This window comes from Aphelocoma coerulescens, chromosome 1A (genome assembly GCF_041296385.1).
Source record: "Aphelocoma coerulescens isolate FSJ_1873_10779 chromosome 1A, UR_Acoe_1.0, whole genome shotgun sequence".
Classification (NCBI taxonomy): domain Eukaryota; kingdom Metazoa; phylum Chordata; class Aves; order Passeriformes; family Corvidae; genus Aphelocoma; species Aphelocoma coerulescens.
The window spans coordinates 43,904,967-43,923,103 of NC_091014.1; the positions used below are offsets into that span (position 1 = coordinate 43,904,967).

The following is an 18,137-nucleotide window of genomic DNA, read 5'->3' on the forward strand; positions in this document are numbered from 1 at the left end:
TCTGAAAGAAGAGCTGTAAGACTCAGAAATCCAGCTGTATGCTTAAGGGAGGATAAAAATGACCCTTTCTTCATCTTTTCTGAATATGTGAACCACTTGAGAGCTCCCCTATATTTACTATATTTCTTCAATGTTTGCTAAACATAAAACATGCATTACATTCAATCCATGACTTCACAAGGATGACACCTTATATGCATTTTTGCTTTACTGTTTTGTTGTAGATAAAGGATAGCATTGTTGTAGGCAAAGGATAATACAAGGAGCATACTGGCACTTGGAGCTTACTGGCACTTCTACTTATTCAGTTAACGGAATACTACTTGATCTCAATAACATACTTGTCTGAGGATCAGAGTGCTTAAACATGTTCATTTTTTTCTTAAACAATGGGATGTAGAAGTTAGGAGTCTGAAATGCTCAACAATCAAAATTATCCTGAAAGAAAATACACAACCTTACTACTGTCAATCCTCTCCTACTTTCCAACTCTCATATATCTTTTTCCCTTAACTTACAAAATAACGTAAGAAAATATCAGTCCTAAAATTTTATCCAAAAGGAGAGATATCTGTACATAAACAGCAGAATCTAACTTGTTGGGAGACCAGCTATAGTAAGGTACGGGGGCACAACCTATGCACAGAGTATTTTCCACAGTGTATACACACTGTGAGATAATTTATTTAATTGAAGAGTTTTTCATCATTTCACTCATCCATTGTCCTCAACCTGTGGTTTTAGTGAACAGATGATCCGTATGGTGAGACACTGGTATCATGGGTCTACAAAATGTGTGAAATAGATGGGGATTTTATATTAGTTTCCACAAGATTTTCTGGACTTACTCAGGAGATCAAGCATACATAAAAGGGCCACATGTTGCAAAGTTCGGCAAACTCAGAGAGAAAAGGAAGTCTGGATAGAAGAAGAGGGTATGTTCAAGTACTACCAGAACAACAATGCCCAGGTCTGACTACAGGAAACCACGCAGAGGCAGCCAAGCTCACATGGTGATACCTTACTGAATCAGGGGGATGGGGAAGCAGAGATTAAATGATTTACTAAGAAGTGGTTTGTTAGAAGCAATGCATACAGCTTGCCCAACACTTATTGTGCCTACCAAAGCAGGACGAGAAGATACGAGACAACTGATAAAGGGAAGGAATCTTGACCAAAGATCCGGTTTTTAACCTAACTCAAACCAGTCTTTAAAGTTTGGACTTAGCCCAGGGGCATAAAGAGCATGCGCAGGGAGGAAAGGTGAAACGTTCAGGATGAGGAAGACCCTTTACTTCATCTGAGGAAGACTCTTACTTCATCCCAGAGACCCCTCCCCACGACCACCAGACAGCACTGCGCAAGCGCAATCCGGATGCAAATGACTTTTGGGCTCATTGTAATACGAAGCGAGGCTGGGCGGGCTAGGTAATGAATATGTATAGGCGTATTGGGAAACTTAATGAATATGGAACTCGTAACTCGATATATACCAAGCTGAATGCAGCTGCCGGCATGCATGACTTTGGAGGAGCTATCCCCTAGGCGTCCCAGCACTGGAATAAACATACCTACTTTCCTACTTATTCTACTGGTGCAGTCTTTCCCGCTCATCATTACCATCACATTGAAATCAAGCACTTATAGGAAAAGCTGTTCTTCTCCCACCAAGGTGTGTATAATGGGCAGCACAGAAGTCATGTTCACTCGAGGCGGACTAAATATCAAGAAGCACCACAGTCACGCAGGAGATGCGCTCTGCTAACTCTGTATTTGTTTACCTTGGGTAACACAGTTTAAGCTACTTTTGACTTTCAAATTGCATCTACGCGGAGTAGCTCTGCGAAGCACTAGATCTTAACTACAAAGCCCCAACCAAGACAGGATCTTTGCAGGGCTCCCATTCTCTCCTACTTGGCATATCCCAGCCCCGGGAGTGATAGTGACAGCCCAGGATCCCCCCACGACGCTGCTGAGACAATTTTGTCCCCGTTTCATTCCAGCTCTGGTCAATGAACAAATTGCCTTATTTTGTGGCCGCCTTCCCAACGAGGCGCAGCACAGGCAGCAGCCGACAGCACACACAGCGGGACGCTCCTTTCCCGGGCTCAGCCTGCGCCGCCGCCTGCGCCCGGACGCGCCCGCCCGGGACCCGCGGCCGGCCCGCAGGAGCGAAGCGGCCTCGCCACTGCCCCCGGCCCGGCTGCTCCCGGGGCAGCGCGGGCCGCTCTGGCCGGCGGCAGCTTTTGGTCTCCTCGCCCGGAGCACCCCCGCCCCGTGGCCTCACCGTTCCCGGAGGATGACGGTGGCCGCTGCCAGGCGACGCCATCAGACTCTGCCGCGGACCCGGATACTCGTGGGCGCAGGGAAAGTCAGCGCTCCCACAGCACCCACGGACAAGCCCCACGGTGCCAAGCGGGCTCTCCCAGTCCCGAGGGGCAGCCGGGCGGGCAGGGCGCGACCCCGGGCGGCCACGCCACTCCGCTGGGGCAACCGCCCCAAGCACCACCCCGCCACCGGGCGGGCTCCCCGCGACTACAGCTCCCGGCACGCCTCCGGGCCGGCCGCACCGCCCACCTTTTCCCCGACAGCCTCTGCCGGGCGGAGAGCGGGGCGGTGCGCGTGCGCCGTGTGCGGCGGCGGAGCGCGCGGTGGGTGGCGGCTCCGGCGGCGGGGCTGCGGCCCCGGTGTTTGCCCCGGCCTCAGGTAGGGCGGGCACGGCGCGCTGCGGCCGCGCCCCCGGGCTGGGCCTTGCCGGGGGGTGTTGGGGAGGGAGGCGTGGGTCTGGCGTAGGTGCTGCCCGCGGTAGTTTCGTTCCGCTGGCCGTGGCTGCTGTGCTGCGCTGTGTCGGTGAGCCCTCCGCGCCTGCCGGGCTGCGGTGCGGCCTCGATCGCTGAACACGCCGCTTGAGCGCTGAACGGGACCGCGCCCTAGCTCGGCCGGCTCCGCCGCCCAGCCTGCCCTTACCTTGCCTGCCTCGCCCCAGGGCTGCGGGCAGCGTGCTGGTTCCTGCCCGGCCGGCGGGAGGGCTGCGGGACTACCCGGGTACGCGTGTGCTTTGGGGGTAGGCATGGAGTAGTGGGGAGCCAGGAGACAGCTTGGGGAGTGGTGCAGGGCACGGGAAAAGTCACACCTGTAAACTACTCGGATCCACTGGGTACTTGGGTCTATTGCTGGCCAGCAAGTGTGAGTTTTGGTGGAGGTCTTGACAGCTTAGAAAGTTTGGGATCCCGTGTTTTAGTTAAATGGGTGTGAAGACATCTTTTCAAATAAAAACAAAACTAGTAACCATTCCAGCAGCGTTTATCTCTTAGTATTTGTTTATCCAACAGCTATGGAGAGCTGAAATGGATTTGTTTTGTTTTGGGGTTTTTTTAATGGTAAGAGAAAGGTGATCATAATCTTATCTTTGTAGTTTTGCCCTTTTTTGGATTAATAATTGTTTTCAATTTTTTGCTGTCTCTTCATCAGTGTTGATATTTAATGAAGACTGACAAGATGCAAGATGCCTTGCACTCCTTATAGTTATGCAGCTTGTTCCAGTCACAGCACAAATCCAAAGACTTCTATATCTCAGCCAGGGGTTGGTTAATTATAGTTCCATATTGGGTGCAGAAGCAACCTGTGTAGTTAGGGAAGGGAGGGAGACTGGATTATATTTAATGAATGGATAGTGTTACTAAAAATAATGATGGTTAAATGTAAAACAATGATTTCTTAGTAGCAGAGACTTTTACTGGTGTAGGAAGTGACACAGAAAATAATGACACCTTAGCCACAAAATAAGCCTTCAGGAAATGAATCCTCCTGTAGTAGAGAAAATAATCCATTGCTGTTAGAATGCTTCTGTACAGGAGCTTTTTTTTCTATCATCTTCATCATCTTTACAACCTGTTCATGGCAGTAGAGCTATCTAATGTGCTCTATTTAATATGCATCAGCATTTTCGAGTGTTCTGTTGCAGAATCAACAGAAAACACACTATTACATTTACTGGTGGTGAAACCATATCTAGGCTGTAATTGTGTAGTGCAGCTAGTAAAGACCATTGGTGCAGAAGTAAAAGGTATTTGGATTTGAGGTGGGCATAAAAACTCCAAAAGTTAAAAAAGAATAAAAAGAATTGAAGTATCAATCCCACACAAAATGAGAAAACATTTAAAACACAGCATGGCTTGGACCAAGTAAATTAGTTTTTCTTTTGTTTTGCATCACCTCACGTGATGAAGTTTGTGTGAGTGGATCTTCCTTTTGTGGGAATAGATAATTATAGTTCTGGAGCCAAGAAATCATTTTAGCTCCATAGTGCATGGTTTGACCTACTCTGATAGAAGAGTTAGGCGTACATGTTAAATCACTGCTTTGATAGCAGTGTGCCATTGCAAAAACCTAGTAGAAAAACTGCACTATGAAAGACCTAATGGAATGTTATTTAAAATACCACAAGAAATCGTATACAGAGCCAGCATACTAAGTAAGGACAGAGTAGCAGAGTCTAAAGGCTGTGTTTTCAGCTTATACCTTGCATGTAGCTTTTGTTCGTTTATTCTTTGGTGTAAACAAGCATGCAGTTTCTGCTGTTGCATTTCTGGAACACTGAGAGCGGTGTTAAGTGTTAGAGACATTATTTTTGCGTGAGTGTCCTGTGAGGCAGCAAAAGATCTTTTACGTAGTTACTCTAAATAGAACAGGTATTATTTTGTTACTGTTTGAATGTAGCGGGGAGAAAAAAAAAAAACCCAAACCTAAAACCCCTAAAGGTTTGACATTGAAATGTGAGATTCTGTTACTGGTTTAAGTTGTAAAGTACAAGTTAGACCTGTGTGGTTTGTGTTTCAACTGACTTGTACCAGTTGCATTGAACCAATTGAAGCTAAACCACCAGCTAAACCAGTATCTTCATCTCACCCATTTTAAATTGTGTTACGTTTTGATCCTTGGTTATACCAGAATAACCTAAAATGTCTGGAGCGTTAGTTCAGCTGCTTGGTTGCCAGCAAGTTCTTTCCCTTTGGGAGGTCTTTCGTCTGGCATGCAACATGTGTTCTGACTTTGTATCAGAACTGCCAGTCCTCTTCTAGTTAATCCTTCAGAACCGTATGAAGAGAAGGCTGGAGGCCGTTGCCTTCCTGGGTAGTGAAGAATATTTCCTAGTAGTCCCATGCCTCTTGATCTGGTAGTATTTGCAGAAGGTGGTTTTCACAATAAAACTTTTCTTGTTATATTTATCCTGTTTTAGAATCTCAGCAAGATAAAAGGGGACTCCAAGCATGTTCTGTATTATTTCTCCTTTCATCTTCCTAAATACTTCTTGCCTTCTAGATCAGATTCAAGTCCAGTCATTTAAATCAGCTGTTTATCTAAGTTATTTCATACTGGAGATCTATCTTGGAGTGGCATTTCTAAGAGAAGATAAAGTTAATGGCTTTGTTGGAAAGGCACAACGTAAACAAAATTGTGATCTCTCTCTGTCATTAAACACTTGTAGTAAATCAGCAGAAAGAATGTTCAGTTTAACTCAAAATAAAAATAAAGGTTAGCAAGTAGGTGGTACAGATTAGGACATTAGCCTCAGAAGATAAATTAAGATACTATTTTTAAGTGACTGTACTACTGGTTTGTATGTATCTCTGCTGATATTCATCAGTTCAGCTACCAGCTCTTAGATGAACTAGCTGCTCACCTGTTTAAAAATAACCCTGGGAATGGTTTTAACAGCTCTTTGTTTTCTTCCACCTTTGATACTTTGAAGGTTTTCTGTGTGAACTGTAAATATGTTCTAAAGAGTTCAGGACCTTCAGTGGTTAGTAAAGTTTGTCTCTAGAGTAAATAAATCTCCAGAAATGCCCGATTAGATTTTAGCAAATAAGCATAACTCATGTTGTTATTAACACTTTTCAATCTGTAAAAATGCCATTACTCAGTAGAAGAAAAAAATTTAAGTGTATGTTTAAGTTTCTAAAGTTTGACAGTCAGATGTGTCTAATGGACAAAAACATATTTGTTCCTCCAAGGGCCTTTTAATGTAAGGTGGCAGATAGCTAATTATGGGGTGCTAAATAGCTTTTGCGTGTTTTGGGATTGCAGCTGTATTCTTGCCAAGATATGCACTTGCTAATTTTTTCTAAATTTTAATGGACAGAAAATGGCTTCTGGACTCTCAAATTTCCCAACTGAGGATACTCTTAGAACATAATTATGCATTTTTTATTTGCGACAGAGGTTTTTTATGCAGTCTACCACATCTTGCAGCGTGTGGTGTGCTAAACCATCTGTAGTGTCATGGATTTAGTAGCAATTGTTGAGAAAGATTTTGTTTTCTTACTTTCTAAAAGTGCTTTGGCTTTTGGTAGTTGTTACTTGTTTTTTTTCCAGTGTATTTTTTCAGTTTTGTGGGATCTTATGCTTTACTCCTGTCTGTAATTCTTGAAGACTGGATGAACTATTAGAGGGATCTCAAGATGTTGGAAGAAGAAAACTATGTGCCTTATGAGCCAAACGAGCTTGAGAGTTCTGGTTCTCTTCTGTCCTTTCCACTTAATGTCTCTGTGAAAATGTGACATTTTCACAAATGTGAAAATGGTGCAGTGCAAAGTGCAGATTTCTGTGCCAAACAGCTTGAGAAATTTAGTTCAATTATAGGGTGTTTTGCACAGCCTGGGTATTCTTTTTTTTACAGTTGGCTCTCGTGACTACTGTGCAGTTTCTGACTCTCAAGGCTTATCTTGTTGTTTATTGTTTTCAGCTGTGTATTCTTCATGATATGGTCAGATACTGTTGTAAATTAAAGCATCCAACAGAAGTCTTTGTAATAAAGTATGTGAAGTACATGTCTGTCCTGTTTTCATCCAGTCAAATGGTAGCTCTGTCTGTGGCTGTGCACTAGACCATGAGCTGGCAGTCATACAGCCCAAGGGGTAGTTAAGGTATCTGAGGGGCAGTCTCAGAAGCTGTGAAAGTAGCAGGTAGGTGGGATGAAAAAGTAACTTGAAAGATGGTCAGTCTGTTTGCATGTGTAGGACTAGGCAGTGATGTGGTTCTCCCTCGCAGCAAGTCTGTGTTAATAAAGAAGTTGTTAGGCAGCATTTCGCAGGCGTTTATCAAATACATCCATCACTGGGAGTGAAGTACTGGCACTTGCAAGACCATACTTGGGTTGATCAACATGTCAGTTGGGTAAGAAGGGAAATATATCCACTCACATGAGCAGCCCAGTCATACCAAGGTTTCAGCAGCCTCTTGCACATCTATGATTTACGAGGTTCTCAGTCTTATATACTCCTTACATGGCTTCTTACTTTCCAACATCAAACTGATAACAGATTAGTTGGTGTGAAAGTAGTTTTGGTTGCCAAGAAGCAGTTGCTGTTTTCCACTGAGTTTAATGGCAGGCATACTTTTTGCCTGGCTTACCAAGTACAGATGATCTTTTATAAACCTCTGCTTTAGTTTTGCATTCTCAACATGTTGATCGTTGCAGGTTTGGAGCTTGGAGTGTGAGGGTGGACCCAGCTACAGTAGCAGATAGGAAGTAGTAGTTCTGATGGTGAGCCTTCCTCAAAATCTGTGTTGTTACACTAACATAAAGGACTGCAAAAAGTTTTTTTTTCCATATTTATGCTTTAATTCAGCAAGAACGTTAAAAGTACCTTGTGATCAGGCCACGTGGAAAAGAGTAATTTTCTTTACTCTGTGTATCTTTAGAGTGCATTTCAGGAAAATAAGACCGTAGAAGGCCAGAATGCCATTCAGAAGTAGTAAATTACCTGTGCTACAGTTTTTGTGTAATCTACAGGTTGTACATGACCTTACATTCCCCATTCTTTTCTTTGTGCTTAGCCTGGAAGCGGATTGCGTGAATATGGGGGCTTGCCAGATTTCCATTATGCCTCTCTGTTTTCAAGACCTAGTATTTTAGCACAGTACAAAAATTTGAGAGGAGTATGGTATGATGCTTTAGAGGTTACCAAGTTTGGCACAGTTCAAGCAGTACGTTGTGTGACTTGCTGCTAAAACCGGAACTGCATTTTGTAGTGTGTATTTGTTGCTTACAGTAAATTTAGTAAAACTGTTCAGGATTGCCTGGAGTGTCTGTGAATCAAGTATTTGTCTTGAAAAACCAAAGTACAGCCCTTTATTTGCATATAGTTGTCATTGTATCTGTAATTGAAATGTGCCTGTAAAGGAGGAGGTGAATTGGAATTAAAAAATTTCAGTGTTAAATGTGAATATTTTCTGGAATTCTCTGAAAGGTTTCTCTGATGGTGAGCTAGCCACTGAAATGAACTTTGGATTTCTCTAAAATCTGAATTTATTTATGCTTAAGAGTTCCCTTTCATTCAAATGAAAACAGTATTTTCCCTACAGCTGGCATGTAGGTAAGTGGAGCTCTGTCAGGGAACAGCATAGTCAATAGTGGTGTACAGTGTGAAGTTCTGAGTAGAAGGAATACTAGAAATTCAGAACAAAAAGAAAAGGTTGTAAAAGCATTAGAATCACCTAGGATTAACAGATAAGTAAAGTACGTGTTTTGACATACTTTTTCATGTGTGGAAATGTGAAAACATACTGAAAGTTGAAAGAGCTAATAATTAAGGTTGGTTAAGCTTTTCATTTTGGTAAGACACGATACTTAAGGATCAGTTTTGGTTTTTTTGCTAGTTGGGTAAGTAACAGTAGCTGTTTCTGAAGTAGTGTTAAAGGATTACAAGTCACCAAAACCCTACTGACCTTACAATGTCTTTTAAAAGGTTGAATTTTGCAGTTGGTTCTGTGTGGCAATATTACCTTGTAACAGTATTTAAAATAATAAAGGCTTGTATGTTGGAAAATCCCAACCTGTTCATTGTAGGTCCTTTTCAGATGTCACTGCTTTTCGGTAGAATTAGTGAACTTCAAGAAGTAGGAAGTGCAGTGTTCAGAAGCTGTTGCAAAAAAGGAATTTCAGATTCTGGCAGAGTAGCAGCATCTGTTTCATATCTACCTTCTTTGAAGGGGGAACTAAAAAAGTGGTGAGTTGAAGTTCAAAACTGGGCTGTCTTTCATGTGTTTCTGCAGCATGCTTTGTTTTCTTTTTTAGTAAGATTTCTCTGGCTGCCAAGAAGACCACAGATACGTTCAGCTGTAAACTTGACTTAGTGTTTTAAAGTACTCTGATCAAGCCCATGGCAGGGTGGTTTGGAACTAGATGATCTTTAAGGTCCATTCCAACACAAACCATTGTATGGTTCTGTGAGAAAGATGTAGCAACATCCTTTAATATTGTGGTGGGCTTTTTTACTTCTTTTTGTTAATTATAAAGGTGGTGGCAGCTTTGAAAAAAAGGCTTATTGGTTGAAGTAGCATCAATAGCCAGTGCTCCAAGTACTACAAAAGTAAAAAAAGCCCCTGACTGCCATTGTGTGAAGAACACCAAATAGTTTGGTTTGATTTCTTTGAAATGATCTGTGTCCTGGTTTTTAGTTTAGCTGCACCTGATGTGGTTGCACATGTATACCTTCCTGTACCCCTCTGCTCCTTCACCACTAGTTGTGGTGATAAGGGATTGCTGTGCTCTCAGGTCCAGGCTGCAAACCACAACCAGGATCACCTATCTAGATCTCTGTGGCCTGGTTTTAGAGTTCAAGAAGCATTTGGACAATGCTCTCAGGCACACGGTATGATTCTTGAGGTTGTCCTGTGCAGGGCCGGAAGTTGGACTCAGTGATCCTTGTGAGTCCCTTCCAGCTCAGCATGTTTTATGATAAATCTGAACAATTTTTAAAAAGCCCAGGAGACCAAAGGAAAAAAAAAACCACCAGGATTTCAGGGTTTAGGATGATAAAGCAGATTGTAGCTTTCAAATAGCTCATTAGCTTTGATGTGTGAACTGTGATAAACATAAGGCTGCAGTCTTTACATATTCATGGGTCTGCATTATCTGGCTAATATTAGCTGCTCTGTGTCCTTACAAATGTTCCCTCTCTACAGTTTGGGGGGAAATACTCTTGTTTGGTCATGTCCTTTTTCTCTATAATAAAGTCAAGTGTTCAACTCTCTGTAGCTTTTCAGTATCTTTGGTCCCAGCAGTTGGCAGTGGTCTATGCTGTGTCAACAGTGGTCAAAAGAAATGCCTTTTACCAGTAGTTACCTTCTTATTCTTCCTAGGCAGAACAGTATTTTCAAACAACTCCAATACACAGCAATTTCATGTTTTGTCAGTTCACCCATATAATATGTTGTAAATAATCATAAAACTGCTGATTAATAATTTCTAGGATTTAGGAAGTTTATGCAAAATGAAAGAAAACAATGTAAGAGAAAGTTTATTTTGTCTTTTTTGCATGCTATTTTTTAGACAGTATTCTCATGAACAGTCAGTGACATCAGAGCAATTGGCAGAGTTGAGGAAAAAATATGACCTTTTCATGAACTTCTACAAAGAATGCAAATGAGCCTAGTGTGACCTTCAATGGTAAGTTTAACTTTTTATTATTGTTGACGTCCTATACCTGTTCTTGAACCCCCATATTTATGGAGTTCTACGAGTTTCCTGCTTGTTCATCAGAATGTTTGAAGTTTGTTTTAGTTTTGATTGCTTTTGAAATATTTTGAGAAACACCTTTAAACTTAAACCCCATAAATAATTGATACACTGTCTGCCTCTTTGATAACTTAGAATTTTGTGTATGTTAAACTACTCAGGATTCCAAAGAACTTATTTTTCATAGTTTATCAGTTTGCAGCACTTGAACTGCATACATAGCTGTCTTCAAAAAACTACATCAAAATTTATTATCAATGCTTTTTCCACCCCTCCCGCCCCCCCAAGTAAAACATGAAAATTAGCAGTGTACCCACTTTGTGTAAGGCTTTTTAAGGGTAAGATATTTTCATGAGAGTATTTGTTTTAAACACTAAACCATTACATGCATGAGACATGAGGAAACTTTTCTATATTACTGATTTTTAGGTATGGAGTATCATTAACTTCTAAAGTATTTGATGTCTTAATTTGACTTTCTTTATCAAGTTTAGTAAGTAAAACTACTCAAGTATCTTTACGTATATTTCAGCTTTTGTCCATGAAAACTCCTAGAGAAGATGGCTGATGTAAGCCTGAAGGAAGCAGCACTAATAGTTGGTGTGGTGGCAGCTTGCTACTGGAACAGTCTCTTTTGTGGGTTTGTTTTTGATGACGTTTCCGCAATTTTGGACAATAAAGATTTGCATCCTTCTACTCCGTTAAAAAATCTGTTTCAGAATGACTTTTGGGGCACTCCAATGTCTGAGGTAAATGGTTTATGAAACACTCTGAAACATTTAGGAAATTGAAAAAAAAACCTTGCCGAGTGTTTTTACGCTTCTTTTCCCTATTGTGGTTTTAACAGAATGGCTTGAATTTGATGGACTTTAGTGGTGTTAGTGTTTTGTACTATAATATCAGGAACTCATGTAGCTTATATTCTTTGCCTTTGTTCAATAAGAGAACTGGTAGGAAAATGAAGTTGTACTGACAGCACACAGCTGCAAGATGCTATTTGCTGTGTAATCCCAATATCGAAATTGAACAATGCTGACCAATTTCTTTTCTCCTGCAAAAGTCAGATATTGACCTACAAGGGTATTTATTTCTAAATGCAGTCTGGAAGGAAAGGTAACACTTAAACAACAAAGCTTGGAATTGGGATATTGAATCCTTTAAATTAAATTAAGTGTATATGTATATAAATCCAGAGTTTCTGATTTGTAGCCTGTGTAGAGTGGCTATGTTTTATCTGAAAAGCTGCATTGGCATTGAAGTTATTGATAAACATTTTTAAATGGCAATGGCTAAAGGATTTTGATACAGTTTTTAAAGTCACACATGGTGTTATTGCTGAGAAAATGAATAAAAATTCTCTGCCATTCATACATTTTCTGCCAATCAAGGCATTCCACTTTATAATTTTTTGTTATGGTCATAATGTACCGGGTTTGTTCCTTGTGAGATGTTATTTGCTAGCTCTACAAATACACTGATACATAATTTTCCTATAACCCTGTAACCAAAGCTTCCAGATGCCATTTAGTTCTGTATTCATTGAGGGTTAAGTAGGTTCCTAAACTCCCCCAGTAAAGTTTCAAGTAGTACTTTTTAACATGTTTTTACTCAAAAATAATGTCTAGTGGAAATAAGCCATTTTTTTGGTGAGTGCTACTGATTTTCATATCTTTATTTTGAAGGTAGGTGCCTGACAGTAGAAGGGGATTCTCGTTTGCCTAGGTGTTTAGAAAGGTATTTTGGAGTGAAAGTCACTTTCTAAGTTCATGGTGACTGATTGATTGCTTTCTTTTCTTTCAGGAGCGGAGTCATAAATCTTATCGTCCCCTCACAGTTCTAACATTTCGCTTAAACTACTTGTTCAGCGAGTTAAATGCAGTTTCTTACCACTTTCTAAATCTGGTCTTTCATGTGGTGGTTTGCATAGTCTTCCTCAAGGTCTGTAAGCTCTTCCTGGACAACAGGAGCAGCATAGTTGCGTCCTTGCTCTTTGCAGTGCACCCAATACATACTGAAGCGGTAGGTACAGCTGTGATGTGCTTAACCTGTTTGAGTTGTGTTAATTAAACTTAAATTTCATGGTGGTTTTATCTGCATATATATATATATTGAATTACAGAAAGTGTGGTTTTACTCATACCGACTCTTCCCTTTTCAGTGAGTGATGGAAGTGACAAATTTTTATGCTCAGAGTTGTTTAATATTACATGCAGCACTGAAAAGTAATTAAAGACACATTAGTTACTAAATAACTTATGCCTCTGCTATGCACATTGGTTTTTATGACTTCAGCTTAGGTAGACATTTGTGTTGTGTGATGATTCATCCAGTAGCCTATTTTGCAAATACTATGGATGCCTATTTCCAGAATCCCTGGTGGCTAATCACCATGTCTATTCTGTCTACTTTCTTTTCTGTCAGTATGTGTGTCTCGGTGGGACATTCTGCTAGGATTTTTGTTGCTATGCTATAGCCAGATTAGGCCTATTCTGTTTGAACCATCCACTTTTTAAACATATAGTATATAAGGAAGAAATACATTCCTCTCACATTTACCTTTTCTTTGATTCTGAAGGAATTCTTCACTTCTATTAAAAAAAATTTTAAAAAAAGCTTTATTTGTACAAGTTTTCTGATTATATACTTTTTAATGGCCAACCAGGCTTGCAATGTTGTGGAGGAAATGAAATCTTGTGATCACCATTCATTAGATTTGTTTCTGCCAGAAAATATGATAAAGCAGATTTGTGGCATTTTCTGCTGTTCATTGTGCACCCCTTCAATCTGCTTTCCTGGATTTCAGTACACAGGTGTTGCAAAGCCCTTTCTTCATCTCCTTTTTCTTAGAGTATTAGTTTATTTTCAGAAAACTGAAAATGTTTGAATCTTTTGCTGCTTTGGAGGTGGTACCACTTTATTGTGTGAAGGGGTTTTTTTGGGTGGGGAAGGGAGGGAGTAGAATCTTTTGATTTTAATAAAATGAGAGGGGTTTGCTCTTACTTTATGTTGTAATTTTTTTGGTTCTGATTTGTTGGATAAAGAGTTTGCATCTCTCTTATTCACTAATAGTACAAATCCCTTTAGGCAGTATTTCAGAAGCCTGCATCCATGTATTTTGAGCAAATTTTACAGGAATTGAGTAGATGAAGTTGGCTGCTATTTGAGCTACTAATATGTCCTTGCTTAGAAGTTAATGGAATGTTTAAAAATGCAGAAGTTGAGCACCTAAGAAGTTCTGCTTACTCCAAAGCACAAACCCCCATAAAAACTTGGATAAAATATAAGTTAAAAAAAAAAATTCATTTGGTTTTCTGGTTCTTTGAAAAAATACGCTTTAAATTGCAAAATTTGGCTTTGCTTCTTGCTTCTTTGTAGTAAATGCAATAGCATCTTTTGAGGAGTATTAGCGAGTTGCTGGTGACTTACGTTAGTTGCTCACAGGTTAGATCAACCAGTGTAATTTTGTCACTTTCATTCCAAATTTCAGTGAGTCTTTATTATGCCTGAACTTTAAGATTCTGCCTGAACTAGCAAGTAACACAGATACTTTTATTACTATGCATCAGAGTTAGTAAGAAGTGCTGTACAAAACCTGCAGCACATTGTGTAACAAAAGCCAATTATGTAAGGCAATGTTGCCTAGTTCTGAAGCGATTTGGCAAAGGGTGTGTAAGGCCTGGCATCGGCCACATGAGGGCACTGTAACACAAGGATGGTACAACTTGGTGCTGGCCTGGAAACACTGAGAAACTGCAATTCTGGTTGAATCCCTTCGCTGCTGTACTTAGGTACTCAATGAAGAGTCAGATAAGGGCTTTTTTCCTTCCTATCCCCATCTTTTTCAGTGTAGGAAAAGCAGAACAACTGGTAGTTTCCTTGCACAGAAAAGAGGCGATGTATGTTAGGAATGGGGATTTTTATATCTTTTTATAATTGAAAGGTATCTGGTTTTCATTCATTTACATTCATTTCCTTCAAATCAATCTACTTATTAGCCACCTGCAAAAGAGTTTGAAACAGCAGGTGCAATACATAAGTATTTCAACCCTTTACCTATCTTAGGATAAACAGATTTTTCCTCTAAAAATTATCAGAGCAGGATAAATTTAAGATAATTTTCTGTTTGAGTTCAGAGAGAAGCTAGGCTCTTGCAGTGGTAATACTTGTTTTTCTGAGGAAGAAGTTTTTAGGAAATGGGTTGAATAAAAGCATCATAGTTTTGTTTGTCTTTGTCTGTACAATTCCAGTTCAGCTTCCTAGCTACTTTGCCACTGTTTTGGCCAGAATTATGTAAACCACCTTTATAACTACAGGATGTCAACTAACCTTCTGAGTGCTGGAATTTTATCTCAGAAGTCACGTTTGTATCCAGAAATAGAACCTCTCTTTTGTTGGCAGTCAACTGTGGAGGCACACCAACATGCTTTATTAATGTTCTCTTTCAACTGATCTACAGATAAAGTTCTCTTTAATGTCTTAATGCCAGACAATTTTGCAATCCAGACCAGGAATCTTTGAAACATCTTAAGATGTTTTGGAAACAAATACTTATATACTCTTCATAATATTAACACAAACTCTGGTGTCTTACCAGTCATGAAACATGCTTTATCTGTGTGATTCACTGTCTCCTTTGGTAAACATACAGTAGTCCCAAGAGAAATACTAGAGTATGATTTCAGATTCAGATCAGAATCCTTTTCTTTACACTGTGACCTTGGGTACTGAGTTACTTTCTCATTTTATGCTGTGCTGGATCAATCATGCTTGACCAAGAATGTACATGGCAATAAAACTTTCTAGCTGGGTCTGGTTGGTAGAAAGTCAGATTTCAGCGTCATCAAAGTTGAATCATGAGCTATGAGGTTTCCTTAGCTAAATATGACCATCTGCCTCAGGATAGCATGCCATTTTTCATCCATGTTACTTGCAAAATTGGGAAACAGTCAGAGGCATTACAGAAGAGGACAAGTGAGGAAGAATGGTAGTCCTAGGAGGTACTGTCATCAACACAGTGGCTGCTGCAGTAACCATTAACATAATGACCTGTCTTCCACGTCTGGTTGTTGGTTTCATCTTAGCATTTTTTGAAAACAGTTCTTGAAATGGGAATGAATCTGTATTTCATTGGGGATTCTGAAACAACCTTCTGCCCTATGCATTTTAGTGCTTCTCTGAATTTCATAAAATCCGCTCCTCTCTGTCTCATCAAGGGGGCATTACCTGCAATTTTCATGTTGCCAACCAAATTGTCATTCAGAAAATTGCCAGACCTGTAGTAAAGCTTGAGTCATTCTTTATCTGTTGCACTGAGCTTCCCATCCATTTACTTGTAACTGTTGACTGCTCACCTTAGAGCTGCCATAGCACCAATCAAAGAAATGTTCCTTTCAGATTCAGATCTGTTCAACCAGTCAGAAAAGGTATGAACAAAACAGCAATCATAGCTTCTGTGTGCTGGTGTCTGCAGAATATGTATGTGCAACAGCCTTTGTGAGCCTTCTGTTAGAACTCCTATTGCTGAAAGCTGATGTCATCCAAGTATTATGGAGACAGCAGTTGTTATCATGCCCAAATTCTGTCCCAAAGAATATTTGTGGCTAAAGAGAAAGTTCATCATTTTTCAGTTGTCTCAAGGTTAGAGCAATATCAGCCACAGTTGGGCACCAGCCACCTGTATGATTCTTGTTTTGAATGATTGGACTGAAAGCAGCCTTTCTTGCCTGAGTCATTTTTTGCTTGGTTTATCAATCTTACTTATGTATATCCTAGTAGTGTATCAGTCATGCACTATTCTAGTACTAGAATAGTTGCTAGAATAGAAGCATACAATGCTTTGGGTTGGAAGGGACCTTAAAGATCATCTAGTTCCAACCCCCCTGCCATGGGCAGGGACACCTTCCACTAGACCAGGTTACTCAAAGTCCCCTCCCACCTGGCCTTAAACACATCCAGGGATGGGGCATCCACAACTTCTCTGGCCAAGCTGTGCCAATGCCTCATCACTCTCCCATGGTAAAGAATTTTTTCCTAATATCTAATCTAAACCTACTCTATTTTGGTTTGAAGCCATTCCCCCTTGTCCTGTCATGTTGAAAATAGTCTCTCTCCTTCCTTGTAAGCTCCTTTCAGGTAATGAAAGGCCAAAATTAGATCACCCTGAAGCTGCCTTCTTCTCCAGGCTGAACAATCCAATTCTCTCAGCCTTTCCTTGTAGGAGAGCTGCTCCATCCCTGTGATCATCTTGGTGGCCTCCTCTGGACTCACTCTAACAGGTCCGTGTCCTTCCTGTGCTGGGTGCCCCAGAGCTGGATGCAGCACTGCAGGTGGGGTCTCACGGGAAGAGAGGGACAGAATCCCCTCCCTGGCCCTGCTGCCCACGCTGCTTTGGATGCAGCCCAGGACACGTTTGGCTCTCTGGGCTGTGAGTGCACATGGCTGGGTCATGTCCAGCCTCTCACTCACCAGCATCCCCAAGTCCTGGGCAGGGCTGCTCTCCATCTGTTCATCCCCCTGTCTTGATTGCTACCAGGGATTGCCCCAGGTGCGGCACCAGCACTTGGTCTTGTTACACCTCATGAGATTCCCAAGGACCCACTTCTTGAACTCATCCAGGTCCCTCTGGATGGCATCCCATCCTTCAGATGTTTCAGCCATACCACTCAGCTTGGTGTCATCACAAACTTGCTGAGGGTGCACTCAATCCTTTTGTCTATGATATTAACGAAGATATTAAGTAACACTGGTCCCAGTATGGACCCCTGAGGGAGCCAATGATCACTATCGTCTGGATGCAACCATCCAACCAATTCCTTATCCATTCAGCAGTCCACCCACCCAATCAATCTCTTTCCATATTGTGGGGAACCATGTCCAACACTTTAGAGAAGACTAAATAAATTTTAACTGTAGCCCTTCCCTTGTCTGCTGATGGAGTCACTCCATCAAAGATCACTAGGTTGAACAGGCGGGTGTCCTTGTTGCCCTTGGTGAAGCCATACTGGCTGTCTTGAATCACTTCCCTGTTCTCCATGTGCCTTAGCATAGCTTCTAGGAGGATCTGTTCCATGGTATTCCCAGGCACAGAGGTGAGGGTGACAGGTTGTAGGTTGCAGGGTCCTCCTGTCTACTCTTTTTAATATAGGTACAGTATTTCCCGTTTTACAGTCACCTGGACTTCACCTGACTGCTGTGACTTTGCAAATACGGAGATAGGCAACTTCATCCCTTCGTTCCTTCAGGACTTTGGGATGCATGTTATCCAGTCCCATAGACTTATGCACGTTCAGGTTCCTCAGGTGTTCATGAACCCTGACCCTTACTTACAGCAGGAAGCATTTTGCTCTCCAAGTCCCAATCCTACTGCCGTCCACTGGAGAGATGTGGAAAGAGAGGTTACCATTGAACACTGAGGTAGAAATGTTGTTGAGTAACTCAGCCTTGTCCTTGTCCATTTTTACTAGTTTTTCAGCATTGTTGGTGTGGGGGGCTACACCTTTGACCTTCCTTTCCTGGTTAACATACCTGTAGAAGCCTTTCTTGTTGCTCTTTGTTCCTTGACACATTCAGTTGCAGCTTTGCTTTGGCCTTCCTCACCCCATCTCTGCACAATGAA

At 41.3% G+C, this 18,137-nt stretch overlaps 2 protein-coding genes across 3 annotated transcripts in view; one reads left to right on the forward strand and one right to left on the reverse strand.

Annotated features, from left to right (window-relative positions):
* Positions 1–2,515, reverse strand: part of CEP290 (centrosomal protein 290) — a 49,503-nt gene extending 46,988 nt beyond the window's left edge. The window contains exon 1 of the mRNA XM_068999884.1: positions 2,288–2,515. The gene's annotated coding sequence lies outside the window, so the exon portion shown is untranslated. The remainder of the gene's footprint in view (positions 1–2,287) is intronic.
* A 99-nt stretch (positions 2,516–2,614) lies between these two features.
* Positions 2,615–18,137, forward strand: part of TMTC3 (transmembrane O-mannosyltransferase targeting cadherins 3) — a 31,991-nt gene continuing 16,468 nt past the window's right edge. The window contains exons 1-4 of one of the 2 annotated variants that reach the window (XM_068999927.1): positions 2,615–2,706; positions 10,337–10,453; positions 11,055–11,271; positions 12,323–12,541. In XM_068999927.1, coding sequence (XP_068856028.1) covers positions 11,083–11,271; positions 12,323–12,541 — 408 coding nt within the window. In that variant the 5' untranslated portion in view covers positions 2,615–2,706; positions 10,337–10,453; positions 11,055–11,082. Of the gene's footprint in view, positions 2,707–2,833; positions 3,046–10,336; positions 10,454–11,054; positions 11,272–12,322; positions 12,542–18,137 lie in introns of those variants that run through there. The other variant, XM_068999931.1, reaches the window with a different exon arrangement.